Here is a 17,931-nt window from a genome sequence, read left to right as displayed (position 1 = left end):
TTTCACACTTGCATTTCACAGGTGCTCAATACCGGAAAAAAAAAAGCTTCAGTTTTATCCTAATGCATCCTGATCGGAAAGTATTCAGTTCAGTCACTCTTACGGTATTTGGCCGGAGAAAATACCGCTGCATGCTGCAGTATTTTCTCCGGCCAAAATTCCGGAACACTTGCCGGAATGCCGGATCCGGCATTATTTTCATTGAAATGTATTAATGCCGGATCCAGTACTAAGTGTTCCCGGAACACCGGATCCAGTTTCCTGGTCTGCCCATGGGTAGACCTATAAAAATGTGGAAAAATAAATACTGGATTAATTTTTCCGGATGACACCAGAGAGACGGATCTGGTGTTTCAATGCATTTGTCAGCCGGATCCCCATCCGGAAACAAATGCTATCTGTTTGCATCCGGATATCCGGATCTGGCAGGCAGTTCCGGCAACGGAACTGCCTGCCGGAATCCAACAACATAAGTGTGAAAGTACCCTTAGCTAGTATGGATAGTTACAGTGCCTATAAGAAAAAAATGTAGTGCTGAACAAGTACATAAGAAAGATGATCATGTTTATTGCTATTTCTTCAAGCGCACCATAAAAATTATTTTAAAAAGTCAATAAAAAAAGCTAAAAAAAAAAAAAGGAATAGACAAAACTATTACAACCTAGATAAAGTATGAAATAGAAAAGCAGAGTCCATACATACATAAACTCAGGTCAGCGGCTTTAGAAAATATAAGAGGACAATGAAACAAAAATGTAATAAACGAACGAGTGAAGGTAAGCAGTCCAGAATATAATGAGAATACGGTGAAAATAACAGATACAATAGCTGAATGACAGAAAGCCGATGCTGCATGAGTTAATAAAGGCACACGTCTTCAATTAATTCTTCCTTTCAGCAGTAGGCCTGAGCCCGGATTTCGCTTCCATTTAAACCACTAATCCTGCAAACGTCCCTGACCCCATGCTATAGACTGCTAACCACAAAGCATTTTCCTCTTTATAGCTGAAAATCTAAAGTCATTTAAGAAAGAGGAAAACAAATCCCCTTATCTTTCTCAAAGCACCCCAGAACTGGAAACAAAGTCTTTGAAGCCCACTTGACGAAGAAAGTGGTTTTATTCACAATTAAGGGGATTACAAGGAGCTATAATTGCCAAATTCTTTGCTTCATCAATTACTGGAAGGAAAATTGCGCACGACAAGATAAATAAAGTCAGTATCACTTCCTACTAGTGCCGCCTGGACTGTCTTACTAGTAATATATACCTGTCCAGTCATGAATGTTATTTGGATAAATGAACTGCAAAATGCATCGGTTAGTATAAAAACATTTCACGCGCAGCCGGTTATTTGTGCATTAGGTCCTGTATGTTTTAATGGATGATCATGATCAACCGCTGCCACTGAAGAACCGCAAATTCTACGTTGCTAGTTATTACGGTTTACGTCAATTGCCATGGGGAGACGCTTAAGTGCCTGAATTAATGGTGATGCGAATAGCAGCAAAATAAAACCTATATTTATTTTTCAGATACCAGGAGACAGAGGTGATACACAATACACGCACGGAGATGTATTAATGTGGTATAAGCTGTCAAGCACTGATGAGACAGAAAGAAAAACGGATAATGGATTTGTGTTTCATAAAGAACACTAGAATGCATCACTTCTAACATCCATTTAGGAAGCTAATTATTTACGGAACAAGAGTAGGGCAAGCAACTTGCCTTTAATAAAGGGGGATATCCATCTCTTTAAAGTGGACTCGTGAAAGCACAGACAATAAGTGGGGCGGTACTCTATTGCTAATGCAATAAGAGAGATAGCGGTGGAGGACCTTGATCTAGATAAGATGCCATATCGTATAAGGTAAAAGCAGTGTTGTGGTCACAGATGCGTGTTAAGGGCCTATTAAGCTGTACAATTTTGGGCAAATTGTACAGTACAATCATTTGTCATATAATTTGCATCTTTCATAAGGATGAAAGCTGCAGGAACCATTATTAGCAGCACTTCTCCCTGTGTAATCATTGGAAGAACGGCTGGGGCAGCAAACTCCCTCCCCCATTCATCTAAAAGGTCGACAACAATCAAGTGCCGATCAACGTGTTTATCAATGATCGGCGCTCATCCTGGCAGAATACTAGGCAGTGTAATAGGGCCCTCACATTGGTTCTTGACTTGAGATATTCTTATATGAGTGGCAGAAGAAGACCAACTTTGTAAAAAAGAAAAACACTGCGTTACGAATCCCAACAGAGTAACACACACATTTTTGGTCATCTTCTGCCACTGATTTAGGGTCTGTTGAACCAAGAGCCAAGGTAAGGAAGAACAAATCAGAACAAGAGACACATTTGTGCCATAAGAATGCAGGTCAGCTGTGACCACATGCCATGCTGGCTGTGCAGTGTTGTGTCTACACTTGTTGGCGCCCTCTCATTATACATATCTGATTCTTACAATGCGTATCATGTCTATTGTACACGTGAAGTCACAGGTAGTTGGGAGGAGGGCCCCAGTATAGATTGAGGACCTCAAAAAGTGTAGAATGCTATGTTTTACAGAAACACAAAGGTCCGGATTTATCAAACGGTGTTTGTTTTTATTCTGGAGTAAATTACGACTGGTCTGTTTTTTACTTGGAAGACATATTTCTCAATAATCTACGACAGGTCAATGTAATTTTTTTTGTGCGTGCTAAGTCAATTTCTGAAATCCAGTTGTTTTGTGGGCTTTCCTATGGAGCATGTTGGATTTTGGCCTTATTTATCATTGGGACATTTAGAAAAGTGCTAAAAAATGTTCTCAACTACACTCGTCTTACAACCTGCTGTAGCAGGTGAAAATATGTCAGAATGTGACAATGTGATAAGTGCTGTGTGCTAATCTGAGGCAAGGACCGTTACCTTTTCATGTGGAGACAAACTTCAATTTCTCCCCTGTTCTAAAATGAGGGTCTTAGTGTATATAGAAAGGTATGCTTTTAGTTTTACAAGAAAATACTCACAGATATCCAGAAGCCCCAGGTCTACGCTTAGAAAAATAAATCAGCAATTCTGAAATGTTTGTAAGGGCTCATGCACATGAACATGTGCCAGCCAGGCCCCTATTGCAGCCCACAAACTGTGGGTCTGCAATATACGGGCCCCGGATGTTTTTGCACCGCATCACAGATGCAAACCCATTAACTTGAATGGGTCTGCAATCCGAAAGGTGCGGTGCGGAACGGAGGCACTGAACCTCGTGGAAGCAGAGGTTTCTCTCCGTGCCTCCGCATCACAAAAAAATAGAACATGTTCTATTTTTTTTGCATTGCACACGGATCACGGATCTGAGTCTGTCTGTGGAAACAGCACAAATTTTGCCAGTGCATTTGAGACCACGAATTGTGGTTCCCAATGCTTGGAATGGCGGGCAACGGCCGTGTGCATGAGCCCTAAGGTAGTGACATTTCTGGACAAATGGGAACAGACATTTGTAAAACTAGAGGCAATCTGCCACCTGGGAAAAGGGAGGAGTGGTACATATGGATAATATGGAAGTGTCTACACTGTTTTTATTGAACATATTAGGGCATATTAACTAATCCTGTAGACAACGTAAATTTAAACACTTTGTCTAGACATGCAACTATATCACAGTGGCTCATGATTTATGATACATGTGTGCATGGCTAGACACTTTTGTGTAATTTTATATCATCTATTGATTGTCTTACTTTGGGACAGAATTATACATTAGAATTCTGGTGCAACTTAGGGCACTTTCACACTTGCATGCAGTTCCATTGAGTGAACTGCCTGCCTGTCATTTTTTCTGACTGATCAGGCATTTTTCAGACTGCTGAGGATCCTGATCAGTCAGAAAAATGCATTGCAATACCGGATATAAAACCGGTATTATCTCTATCCTGAAAAGTCAAAAAGACTGAACTGAAGACATCCTGATGCATCCTGAATGGATTACTCTCCATTCAGAATGCATTAGGGTAAAACTGATCACTTATTTTCCGGTATAGAGCCCCTAGGACGGAACTCTATGCTGGAAAAGAAAATCGATAGTGAGAGTACCCTTACGCTGGGTTCACACCTGAGCGTTTTACAGCGCGTTCCTACGCGCTGTAAAACGCACAACAGGCAAGAACCAATGATTCCCTATGGGAATGGTTCTCACCTGGGCGTTTTACAGCGCGTACGATCGCGCTGTAAAACGCCCGACGCTCAAACAAGTGCTTGAGCTTTTTTTTGGGCGTTTGTCGCGCGTTCCCGCACATAGAAATTCGGGAACGCGCGACAATGTGTGAACGCCAATCTCTGTATGCGCGATTGTAAACGCCCGTACAATCGCGCATACAGAGCGCTCGTTTCCGAACGCTCAGGTCTGAACCCAGCGTTAGGTGCACAATCTTGCTTCATAGGCCATACCCATTAAGTAATATTGGTGGGCTAGGTGCAGTGGATTTTTCTAAAACTAGTTCCTTCAAATTGCGCTAAATATGCACCAATTTTTGGTACAATTTGTGACAACATCTAAGTGCACACACATTAGTAAATGTGGGCCACTGTAGAAACTGTGAAACGTGCAGGTATACATGGCATAAAAGATGACCTCTTTGACCAGATTAAAAACTAATTATGAGGGCTGATAAAAAAAATTCTATTTAATGCATTACTGACCTACAATCTACCAAAAAATTGTCAATTTAAAAGCTCTTGCTCAGTTTTAGATAAAAGGAGGACACTGGAACTATAGAAGGAAAATGTAATGGATCATTGTGATACAAATGAAAACAAGGAAACTATATAATCATTTTCAGAATATTCATTATGGTGCTGTGCACCTGTCCATCAACCCAACCAAGCACAATAGTGGGCAAGGCACAGAAAAGCGGTGCTTTCAGGCTTTGCATCATCAATAAAGCTTCTCATTGTAAGGCTCCATTTCCCGGAGACTTGTTCCGATGCCCAGACTAGAAAAAAATGAGAGGTGACTGTTCTCATAATAAACTCAAATGGGCCACCAGAGAGATGCAACATCCAGTAGGCTGTATGAAGCGGTCAATGTGTCTACTGGTGCACGCAAAGTCCCTTTTCCTCATGTCCTTAGGTGACCTTCATCTGCTAAGCCATATGGTGGCAGGCATATGCTGATGTGTTATCTATTGTCCACACCATCATAATTAGGTACAGTATCTGTGCCCTCAGCCAGTTTCATTTGGAGAATAACCAGTAATACTGAACACATAATGAACCACAGCGAACTGTTATTCTCTAATAAGATGTCCTACAATTGTAGCTTGTTGACCTAAGAAGCCACTGACTGTAAAATTACATTATTAGTTATACATCTTCATAAAGGCTACAATCTCAAATGACTTTATGAATAAAAATGATAATTATATGCATGAAAAAGTGATTCAAAAAGAAAAGTTTCTGTCCAGTGAGCTGACAAAATGGCACAGATTTCTAGAAAAAATGATCACATATTATTTGTGAAGCCTAAGTGGACTTGACATGTTTATTTTATTAATGAATCTAGTGAAAGATACTGAGGTTTATATGCAGCTGGGAAGATGGGACCATCCAAGCAGGTTCAAACATGGAATTGTTGCAAGACAATCCAAGAAGTGACTATACAAACATATTATAAGGTATATCTATCAAATCTCTGTCATGTATTAGTGTTTCATAACAGTGATTTCTACTTTAGATGATAAGGCAAGGTCAGACTTAAGCCAGTACTACACTTGCCGATCGCCAGCCAAATCATTGGTAACGAGCATTTGTGGAAACACTGCTTGAAAATCATTGTTTGCCAGCAGAAGATCTTGTTGTGCAACCATAATCTGCTGCTGGCAAACAACCAGTCAGTATTAGGGACGAGTGATGGCAATAGCATACTGTGGAGGAGATCACTGTGTGTAACAGCAGGGGTCCGCTAACGAGCAAGCGACTGCTGGGGAGGAACGCGTCCCTCCGGACAATAATCTGCTTCATCGAGGTACGTAATACAACTCTTACATTATGTTCACATCACTTTTATGGCCCCTGTTTGACTCATGTATCCACAAACCATTGGGTTCCAATGTGGTGTATATGTGTGTATATATATATATATATATATATATATATATATAAATATATATATATATATATATATATATACACACACACGTCACACACTCGTACATTTTCTTGCAGTATACTGCATGAAGGGCTATTTTCTCCTCTATTTTACATGGTATGTGTCATGGAGGCCCCAAACTGACACAGATGTTAATTTAACCTTAGGACGGGTAGACTTCATGCAGAGTGCTAATGGTCAGTGGTTTAATTAGAAAAATGATAATCCATGGTGACAAGTGCACTTGATGGCCTGAATGAAACTCATTTCAAGAAACTGAGCTTTGTTTTTTCAAAAACCTTTCTGATCACATCAGGATATTTATTTACTTAGACACATTGGGATTAAGTGACTTACAACCGGAATGTGAACAGGTAAGTAGAACGAATAATTACTAGAGCGTTTAGCCCATAATTACAATCAACAGTCTATAAATACTTAGCGATTGCAATCAAAGGTGATTTGATAATGAGCTGATCGTACCTCTCACTCTGGATTAGATGTGTCAATGTCATTGTGACAGGTTTTTAGAATACACTATGATATCAACTTTAATGTGGGACTTGAAAAGGTTTTTCGGGATTTTAATACTGATGACCTATCCTCACCGATCAGCAATTTGAGAAGGCCTTCTCTCTCCTTTTCCTAGGCCAGTGACGTCATGTTCATCATTTATGTGGCCTAGGAGCAGCTCAGCCCCATTCAAGTGAATGAGGCTGAGTGCAATACCAAGCACAGCTGCTATACAATGTACGGCACTGTACTCTGTGAGTAGGGAGAAGGCAGCGGTGCTCACAGGAGCACCAGTGCCTTCTTAAAACGGCTGACTGTCTGGAGTCCCGGGTGTCAGACCCCCACCAATCAGATACTGATGACCTATCCTGAGGACAGGACATCAGTTTAAAAAAATCTCAGAAAACCCTTTTAACCGCCTCTCGACCGCTGAACGCACGGATGCGTCCGGGAGGCGGTCGATTTATTCCTCCTGGACGCATCCGTGCGTCATCTCGCGAGAGGCGAGATTTCCTGTGAACGCGCGCACACAGGCGAGCTCGTTCACAGGATCGGAAGGTAAGAGACAGGATCTCCAGCCTGCCAGCGGCGATCGTTCGCTGGCAGGCTGGAGATGCGATTTTTTTAACCCCTAACAGGTATATTTTTTGTTTTGATAACAGCGTCTAATATACCTGCTACCTGGTCCTCTGGTGGTCCCTTTTGCTTGGATCGACCACCAGAGGACACAGGTAGCTCAGTAAAGTACCACCGAACACCACTACACTACACTACACCCCCCCCCTCCTGTCACTTATTAACCCCTTATGAACCCCTGATCACCCCATATAGACTCCCTGATCACCCCCCTGTCAGGCTCCATTCAGACGTCCGTATGATTTTTACCGATCCACAGATACATGGATCGGATCCGCAAAACACATACGGACGTCTGAATGGAGCCTTACAGGGGGGTGATCAATGACAGGGGGGTGATCACCCATATAGACTCCCTGATCACCCCCTGTTATTGATCACCCCCCTGTCATTGATCACCCCCGGTTCATTTGAATGAACTGATTCAAATAAACCAATTCATGCAAAAGATCTGAACTTCCCATCTCTACCACCAAGCGCTGCTCCCATAGAAGTCAATGGGAGCGCACGGCACATGCGCGGCCCATGCTCCCATTTATTTCTATGGGGCGGACGGCAATAGCCGAGCCAATGCTCGGCTATTTTTGCAGCTCCATAGAAATGAATGGAGGGCGGTTGCGCATGCACAGTTCTCATTCTAGATGCTGGTCCCAGCGGTGGGACCAGCACCTATCAGACAATGGGGGCATATCCTAGCAATATGCCCCTATTGTGTGAGATGGGAAAACCCCTTTACGGTTACCACTGGCTGTTTAGGCAGAAGTGACCCATGGTAAGGATCTCATTAAAAGGGCTGTACCAAGAAGAGTTAATTGTTATATTAATGTCCAGCCCAACATTATAAACATTTTTGTTGCATTTACATAATGAAAAAATACTTATATCACCTGATATTCTATTAAACTAGACATACAATGCAACAGCTCACTGCAAACCAAATAAAGTTCTCAGCCATAGCAACGTGCTCTTGCGCTTTGGGTTGTGCTGACTGACCCCCTTTTTCCTTTGCAGTTTGTACTGGAGGTGTAACTAGTGTGAGTATATAGCCTGGCCTGCTCCCCCTCACTCACTGAAGCCATCTGGTGCCAGGAGAGAGTGTTGGACTCTCATTGCAGTCCTTGGTGCCCATTTGGCGCCAGGAGTGGTGTGGAGTGGGCTCGGCATGCATGTTGGTACCTGCTTTCCTAGGATATAATGGAGGCTATTTTAGCACCAAAAAATGACAGAAATTAAAGCGGGCCCAGCATGCATGTGGAACCTACACTTGCTGAATTATATGATAGCCGTCATGGCACATAACAGATAGAATTTAGTGTTAGGAACCCGTCTAACTAGAGATCGCCTTGACGTGCGGCAGACGGGCTCAAATAATTTTGTACAAAATGATTTGCCAAGCATCTCTAACTTATTAGTATAGCATTTGCAACTGTGACGCAATTTTGTACTTTATTTGGTTTGCAGTGAGCTGTTGCATTGTATGTCTAGTTTAACAGTCTTGTTCTCAGCCATAGCAACGTGCTCCTGAGCTTTGGGATGTGCTGACTGCCCCCCTTTTTTCCTTTGCAGTTTGCACCTGATATTCTAGGAATAATGTTAGAACCGTGCCACCTAATGTCTCTATTAAACAGCTTTTCTGTTTCCACCTCAGCAATTACAGTGACGTCGTTTCACACCCTTTCACTTGCCCGGCATTTCTTCAGACATGCAGAGAAGACGGTGCAGCTTCAGAAGCAGCCTGCTCTACCCACCAGGAATCCCTCTAGATAAGCTGCAAGATTGAGCATGTGCGTCCACCTCAGCACATTTAAGAAGGGGGACACAGAAAGGCTTTTTATTACAAACAGCAGGTGATGCTATCATAACATTTTTCCCGCAAAATCAGATGATATAGCATGTTTTAATAATTGTACAGTGTTCATAATTGTGAGCTGCATTTTTTTATTTATTTTTTTCGTATTCCATCAGATGCTGTATTATGGCGGTATTATTCCCTTTTTTTTTTTTATTATGCTTTTTTTATTTTCCATAGGGTAAATAGATACAGTCTTACAATTTAACGTCACATAACAATGTACTAATTCACCGTGTCATCTTATACTAATTTTACCTCTTATTTTTAACCCTCCCTCCCTTTTGACCCTCCCTCCCATTTTTTCCGCGGAGCCACCGACAGCTGTGAGCTGCATTTAACTATAAACAATATTTTTTTTACATCAATTTTCTAGCCCAAACTATACAAATAATAGGCTGGCCTGTACGCAGCTTAGAAGATCTCCCTGATTAGTTCAAATTAGGCATCACATTCCTAATAGGTCCCAGGACCTTTCCCTGCTTGTGTCAGTTAAGATGGATTTAGACGCACCAATAATCGTCCACATTATCGGGAACGGCTGTTCCTTCGAATGGTAGGTCCCATTCATTTGCCCGCCTAAATGTGCCGCTAATCACCCAATGAATGCTTGTTCATCGAGTGATCCTGTCGTTCATGCAGGCAACACTGATCATGGCTTCTGAGCAGCAGATCGTGTGGTCTAAACCAGTGTTCCTCAACTCCAGTCCTCGGGGCCACCTACTGGTCATTATTTGAGAAAAAAGTTGTGATGCACTGCCACTACTTATACCACCTGATCAAAACTAAGGAGATCCTGAAAACATGACCGGCAGATGGGGCCTGAGGACTGGAATTGAGGAACCCTGGTCTAAACAGAGATCTGCTGCTCAGAAGCCATGATTCTGTATTAGGACGAGGGATCGCTATAGCGATCCCCCTTCCTCATACAGTAAAGGAGATGGCGACATGTAAATAAGCGGTCTCCTTCACTGAACGAGCAGCCGACTATCGGGAAGGAATGCTTTCTTCCCAACAATTGGCCGCTCAGTCAGCCCATCTTATCCACCTTTAGACCTAAAGCTATTTGTAGTATCCTGTAATATCATTTATCCAAATGTACAGCTCTGATTTTTTTCATGATAAGCCCCTCTCTAGGAAATCAGCCCCCGTGTCCTATCACATAATGCTGATCTCTTTTGATGGGATTTATCCTCTTTGGACTTCAACCACATCATAAAATCTTTACATGCATGAAAGTTATTTGCAGCTTTTGATCCCATTTGGGAAGAGATAAGACAGTTTTGCAGCTTGACCAAAGGACTGTGGAAAATAATGGTGTTCTCAACAATGAATTCATTTTGAATGAAATGCGCAGCAAACGGGAGAATGATTAAATCAGATAAATGAACGTCTCCACTCCCACAAATCATTAAATCACCTTTGATGTATCTCCCCTGTCCTTTATTTTTTTTATCTGCTTTCTTTTCATTGATGTACTGCTGAAATGTAAACTGCGGTCTTCACTTAAACTGTTAATTAAAGAGACCCAGCCAACGTGCAAACCTTTAGAAAGGTTGAAGAACCCAGCAGAAGTGCTCTTTTTCGAACTTCTAATTTGGTTACATAGTCTTGAGCAAACTTTTCTGCTGACCCATAAAACTGTCGGCTCTCCAACCCTTCTGCCCGTTGTATATCGATGCAAGAGGAAAGATTAAATCCGCTTACCGTTAACGCACTCAAAGATGTCACAGCACTTCCCAGGTGTTCCATTACCCCGCGAGACTATCCGAGGGATTGACCCTGCTTCACATACAGGGAAGCTGCAGTTCCCAGAGAGACATTCACATCTGTGGATAAGCAAAGGGTGGAGAAAGTGTCAGCGCTACAGCTTGCATTGTGTCTTGCAAAAATAATTAAGCACCAATTAAACACTTTGGGGAACCCCAGTGTACATTAGGTAGTGCTGGCGGATGTCAAAAGAGTCTATTACTTGTTCAAGTCTTGCATTATCAGTCCGTGCACAGAAATGGTAGACTACGGGATGCCAAAATCAATAGGGTTTATTCACTTTCCTTACTGAGAAGAAATTAATATGGCTATGTTCTTTTGAGAATTACCGTAGATTTGCCAGTGTTCTCCTTAGTAATCATTACAGCATCCCCCTGTTTAAAGAAGGCGTGTAAGTCATTTATGGAGTCTTATGTCTGGTACGGTCAGTACTTACATATGGGGGGAACGTATCAAGTTGTGCATTATAAAACCGGAGCACAAAAGTCACACATTTTGAGCCATTTTGCAACTTTTTGTTTTTTTACATCACCCTTGGCACTTTTGAAAACTATAAAAAGGCATAAAAACAGGTGTGTTTTCTTATAGTAACGAGATTCTAGACAGATTTATCACTGTGAAAAGGCATAAAAAACACAAGCTAGGGTGGTGTAGAAAATGTGGAGTAGAGTTTGTAGACTTTTTTTTTTAAGGTGCACCAAATTTACTGTGCGACTTATGATAAATCTGACAACTCTAAGCAAAATCAAAACAAAAAAAAGTTTCATCCCAATATGCCACCCCTATGGCTCCTTATGTTCTTTGCATACATCATAACAGGCACTTAAAATGTACCTGTACTTAAAAACAAACTTCTGGTAAGGCTTCCTTCACATGTGCAGCACGGTTCTCCGGTAGGCTGTTCCGGCAGAGAATGCTGGTAATCGGCAGGACAAAAACTATTGAGTGCAACAGTTTTTGTCCGGCTAAATGCCAACATATGTGCCAGGACAGAGCCAGATCTCCGCCGGATCCCAATACAGTCAATAGGGTCCAGTGGACAGGTGGCACTATCCAGTAATGCCAGATCCAAAGAACTCCGGCAGGCTCTTTCTCTGCCAGAACAGCCTGCGGGAAAGCTGTGCAACACATGTGAAACTAGCCTAACTCTCTTATAGTGACATATCAAAGGTTTTGGTTGGTGGGGGTAACAGTGCTGAGACCCTCACTGGTCGCTATTATGAGGAGAAAGAATCGCCCACACAGAGCACTGTCTCTTCTTGCTGCAGGAGACAGACATGAAGACAGATGCAAAGACCTTCTATTGAGTCTCCAGTCCTACAGCTAAGAGAAAGAGTGCAGTACGTGAACTCTTCTTTCTCCTCGTTCTAGCAATCAGTGGCGGTCTTAGAACCCAGACACACCACAATCAAATCCTTTGATATGTTGCTATGACATATCAACTTTTTTTTTCTTACAGTACAGGGGCACTTTAAAACAAAATAGTGCAAAAACAACTTTTTTTCCCTCCCAATTCAGTGTTGATTTTGGAAAGGCAGCTATGTGTTATCTGGGTGGATGGATTTTAGGGCAGTTTTAGTCATATAAATGACCTCCAACAGAGATGAAACAACAGCCAACATATGTCACCAGTGTCTGAGACATGCAGATGGCAAAAATATGGCATATGTTCAGAAGTGATAATCCTGCCTACACCTCCTCTGATATCACACATCTTAATTTATGCTCCTTAGTTTGAAAGAAATGTATTCACACATTACTCTCTATTTCATTTGTCAGTGCTCACATCATGTAAAGATGTTAGCACAGTCTTAATGGAGCTCTCCAAATTCCAGATATTTGGGGGCAACCTGCAGGGAAGCAGGCGTTGTCTGAATATAATACACCTAAAAAGGTATATACAGTAGTACACAGGTATACAGCAATATAGAGGGGTAAAGTATATATAGGAGTACACAGCAATATAGACGGGAATATATAGGAGTGGTGCTAGTGTGAACATAACCACTGAGAAAGCCTATGAAATATGGTTCTCACACCTACACCGAGTGATTGTCAGCAATCCCTACATACACACTGACAACCATCTCTCCATGAGTCCTGGAAGCCTTAAACATGGAAACACTAAATCAAATCATGGAAAACTATATATGCCTGAACCTAGCTTCTTCCCTGATATCCTATGCATATGTACAGAAGATCAGTCAAAGTCGCATGAAGTACTGTCAGTGCTAAGTGTTTCAGAAAGGAGGGTAAAGCAGATGCATTAAAGAGGTTCTCTGGCTATAGATCTTAAGAACCTATCCTTGGAATAAGTCATCAATATCAGATGGGTGAGGGTCCCACGGATCAACTGTTTTGGGCTGCTGTGGCACAGGTGTTAAGCAGTGTACTGAGTAAAAGTAGAGGCTGCATACACTAGTTATCATGTAGAGAAAGATTATACAAGGCACTTACTAATGTACTGTGATTGTCCATTTTGCTTCCTTTTCTGGCTGGAATCATTTTTCCATCACATTATACATTGCTCGTTTTCATGGTTTACGACCACCCTGAAATCCATCACTCTATAGGAAAAAGTGATGGGCCTCTCTGGTGATCAGGACTGTGGGAGCGCACATAGGCCAGTACTTTTTCCTATAGTGAGCAAGCACTACCACCACTGATAAATTGCAGGGTGGTCATAACCAAGCATACGGACAGTGTAAAATGTGATGAAAAATGAATGAAGCCAGCAAAGGAGGCAATACGGACAATCACAATACATTAGTAAGTGCCTTGTATTAACTTTCTCTACATGATCAATGCTATTTGCAAGTGAGATAACCCCTTTAAAGAGGACCTTTCATCGGTCCAAACATTGTGAACTAAGTATCATGACATATACAGCGGCGCCCAGGGATCTCACTGCACTTACTATTATCCCTGGTCCTCTTTAAGCTAAGCTCCCATTCAATTGAACGTGTACTGAGCTGCAGGAACCCGGCATGGTCCATACACAGCGTACAGAGCAGTTGGTCGTTGAGGGTACAAGGTGTTGTACCCCGACTGATCTGATAGTGATGACGTATCCAGAGCACAGGTCCTTAATATCTGTGGCCCGGAAAGCCCCTTTAATGCATCTGCTTTATGCCATATTGCTATCATCTAGAGTATTACCCTCCTTTTTGAAACACTTTGCAGCTCTGCGCCTGGTAAACAATGAAGGCATCTTGAATATCAAATTGTGGGGGCGAGAGACAGCCATGCACAATTTGATAGCGATTGCCTATCCTAAGGTAGTAATTGACGGAATCACCACAGCATTCAAACCTCAAATGGTCAATAAACGTGGAACGTTATTCACGAAACATGCAACGTTGGGCAGCTCTCAAGGGTAAGATAGAGACCCACCCGAGGGTGAAGCTCATTTGTGTGGACGTTACATGTATGTAATAAACTGTGCACCGAACAAATAAACTCAGGTAGAAACATATTTTCAGGAAAACCTTCGAATAACTCTGTCTCCAAGGAACATTTCCAATGTAAAATCTCAGAATAGTTGACCTCAAACATGAAAAATAAACATGGTTTGTGGTGGTACACTTTAAATTATTCATGTTGGCAAGTCCAGTACACTATAATAAACCCATGTGCGGACATTATGCAGTGTAGTACCCACACGAGAAATGTATGAATGCACCGACCCTTTCAGGGATATATCCTACATAGTATGAAGTGCTTTCCGGTGACATAAATACTACTCGGCTTTCTCCTATTGCCAGTGCTAGTCAGTGGCGTGCTGAGATACAAGCGATATACACAGCGCACATACCTTGTACCTCCTGCACGCTACCATGGGAGTGTAAAAAGACAAAGGAGAGCTTGGATTGGGGGACTTCAGCTCTTTCAAAGCCTACAGTAAGAAGACCCATGAGCACCAGGAATGAGCCAATGAACAGTACAAGGCGTAGTTTATGGTGACAATTGCTGTCCTTGCACTCGCTCTCATGCACTAATTTTCAGCGTAAGCCATGGCAGGGATCCGTAAGAGGAGGATGCAATTTTTGCAAGAAGGTTTTTCAGTTCAGAGTGCTGCTTGGGCTCTCAGTTATTCATGGAATACATCTTGGAATCCATAGGAGAGTCCATTACTTCTTCCATCATTCTCTGTCTGGCAGCAGCAGAAGACACCTAGAGGATAACTATTTCCATAATTGCTACACTTCACACGGGGGCGGCAGACAGAGGATGCAGGCTTCTGAATGACAGAACTGGAATACATATGCATATCCATCCTTGCTGCGACCTCACACATGTTTCCTCCTAAAACTCTCAGATCATTGTGACAGTAATGCTGGAATACTACCACTTGCACTCACTGCCTGACGACACCACAATAAGGAATTATTCCACAACAGAGTGTATTACTGTAGAGCAGCGGCGGCATGAAGCGCACGGCATCATAGCAACCAATGACGCCGTGCTCTCCTACTCTCAGGAGGAATCTAGACAGTGTCACCATGGGCCGCTCACGGCCGTGTGCATTCGGCCTTCAGGCTGAAAAGTGGTTTTAATAAAATTGTCTTCTGCTCATTAGAAGAAAAACACAGGATTAATGCTATGGGTTATATAGTGTAAGTTCTTCATTTCAACATTCAGTATTTATTATTTAGGGCGATGCCTAAATATTATTTAGAGGATGCCGTTCCATGAATTTCTGCATCTACAGTAATCACAAATATTTAAGTACTGCCCTGTCAGGACAATCCTTCCCATTTCCCTGCCCATCGATGTGAACAGGAGAAGCCCAGTTGTTACCAACTACATCCAAAAGATAGAGTTGAGGAGTTCCAGCATCTACTTCTGCTGCCAAAGCAAATCCCAGACAGCTGATCGTGGGAGGTGTGTGGGGTTGGATCTCCACCAATCTGATGTTGATGGCCTATCCTGAGGAAAGGTCATCAGCACCAAAATTCTGGAAAACCCCTTTAATTATATTGGCTCTCAAATAAGATACATTTCTTTATACTTTATTTAGCATTGCAAATTGGTAATCACAATTATCTTTTAATTTCCAAATGAAATTAATGGAGATGTCAATTAAACATATTTTCTGACTGGTTTAAAATTAATTTCAGGAAACTTTATGGATTTAAATTATATTAAAATGTTTGTACACTCCAGACTCTGAGTCCTGGGATTTCATTTTATTCACACTGTAAATTGCAATACTGACTGCACTCTGTAATTGAAGACATAATGTGCCTGAACATTAACCCTTAATCTAAATGAAAATTCTGTGGATCTGAGGCCACAAATGAGATTTAATATGCAATTACAAGTCACACACTAATGTACTGTATTTTGTATATCACCACCATCACAATGGCATCACAAACATTATTATGTCGTGTAGTGCTGGAACCATAAGGCCCCAAGCTGCTGTATTTGTTGTGTCCACTATTCAGCCCATGTAACTCAATACATGGCATGTTCCTTCAGGTGTTGTATAAAGGTCTATATATGTCCTATAAATGTCACTAAGGCTAAAAAAAAAAAACGTCTGCAATGCAAATGAACAACTGATGATGAGCAGAGTAATTCTGGAGTGCTACCCAATCATTAAAAGGGGTTGTCTAAGACTTGACCAAATTTGGCAAGGGGCTGGACAGGGTGTAAGAATGTAAGAAAAAAACCAAAAAACACTATTCAGAGCATGCAGGATCCAGCGCCACAGCTCAGCGGTCACAGGATGTAATAAACTTTCTTTGTCACACTGTTTCTCACTTTGTGCTCCTTCCCAATAAAGCAAAAGTGGGCTTGGATTAAGCAGGAACAACCAATGAGAGTGAGCCTTCCCACTCTTGTGCATCCCACAGTGGCCTCCCAAATTAGCTCCCTAGAACTTGATGGCAACAATGAATCTCAAAATAGTTGAGACAGGGCCATGTCTACCAATGTGTAGCATCCCTTCTTTTAACAGCAGTCTGTAAACATCTGGGAAGTGAGGAGACCAATTGTTGGAATTTTGGGAGAGGAATGCTGTCCCATTCTCTGATGTAGGATTCTAGCTGCTCAACAGTCCTGGGTCTTCACTGCTGTTGTGATGGATGCAGTATGTGGCTTAGCATTGTCTTGCTGAAATATACAAGGTTTTCCCTGAAAAAGACATTGCCTGGATGGGATTATATGTTGTTCTAAAACCTCTATATACTGTTCAGCCTTGAGTGCGTTTTCAAATGTGTAAGCTGCCAACGCCATAAGCAGTAATACCATAACATATGAGATGCAGGCTTTTTAACTATGCACCGATAACAAGCTGCATGGTCCTTCTCCTCTTGAGTTCACAGGACACGGTGTCCGTGGTTTCCAAAAAGATTTTCAAATTTTGATTCATCTGACCACAGAAGAGTTTTCCATTAAGCTTTAGTCAATTTTAAATGAGCTCTGGCCCAGAAAAGATGGAGGTGCTTCTGGATTGTGTTCAGCTTTAACTTGAATTTGTGGATTGCATGGCAAACTGTGTTTCTGGAAGTGTTCCTGATTCCATACAGTAATATCCAGGACAGAATCATGCCTGTTTTAATGCAGTGCCGACTTAGGGCCTGTAAATCACAAGCATCCAATACTGACCGCCTGCCTTGTCCCTTGCGCACATGGATTTCTCCAGATTCTCTGAATATTTTGATGATATTATGTACTATAGATGGTGGGATATTCAAAGTCTATGCAATTTTATGTTGAGGAACATTTTTCTGAAATTGTTCCACAATTTCTACAAAGTTTTTTACAGATTGCTAAACCTCTGACCATCTTTGAGTCTAAGAAACTCTGCCTCTCTAACATGCTCTTTTTATATGCAGTCAAGTGACTTAGTAGCAAATTGCTCCATCAGCTTTTTTTTATTAGTAACACATACTTTTCCAGCCTTTTGTTGCCCCATCCAAACTTTTTTGAGAGTTGTTGCTGCCATCAAGTTCTAAATAAGTTTTTTTTTAATGAAATGGTTAAATGTCACACGTTCTACATCTGATATACGTTTTATGAGCTTTT

The 17,931-nt window shown here is 41.8% G+C and overlaps 1 protein-coding gene across 1 annotated transcript in view; it reads right to left on the bottom strand.

The window, feature by feature from the left end:
- Positions 1-17,931, bottom strand: part of CRIM1 (cysteine rich transmembrane BMP regulator 1) — a 703,894-nt gene that overhangs the window by 347,791 nt on the left and 338,172 nt on the right. Inside the window, exon 5 of the mRNA XM_044289483.1 lies at positions 10,834-10,955. Within this exon, the coding sequence (XP_044145418.1) occupies positions 10,834-10,955 (122 nt within the window). The remainder of the gene's footprint in view (positions 1-10,833; positions 10,956-17,931) is intronic.

The sequence above is a fragment of the Bufo gargarizans genome, chromosome 4, assembly GCF_014858855.1.
Source record: "Bufo gargarizans isolate SCDJY-AF-19 chromosome 4, ASM1485885v1, whole genome shotgun sequence".
Taxonomy (NCBI): domain Eukaryota; kingdom Metazoa; phylum Chordata; class Amphibia; order Anura; family Bufonidae; genus Bufo; species Bufo gargarizans.
The sequence above is the reverse complement of the archived record's forward strand: the minus strand, read 5'-3'. Positions and strand labels throughout refer to the sequence as shown.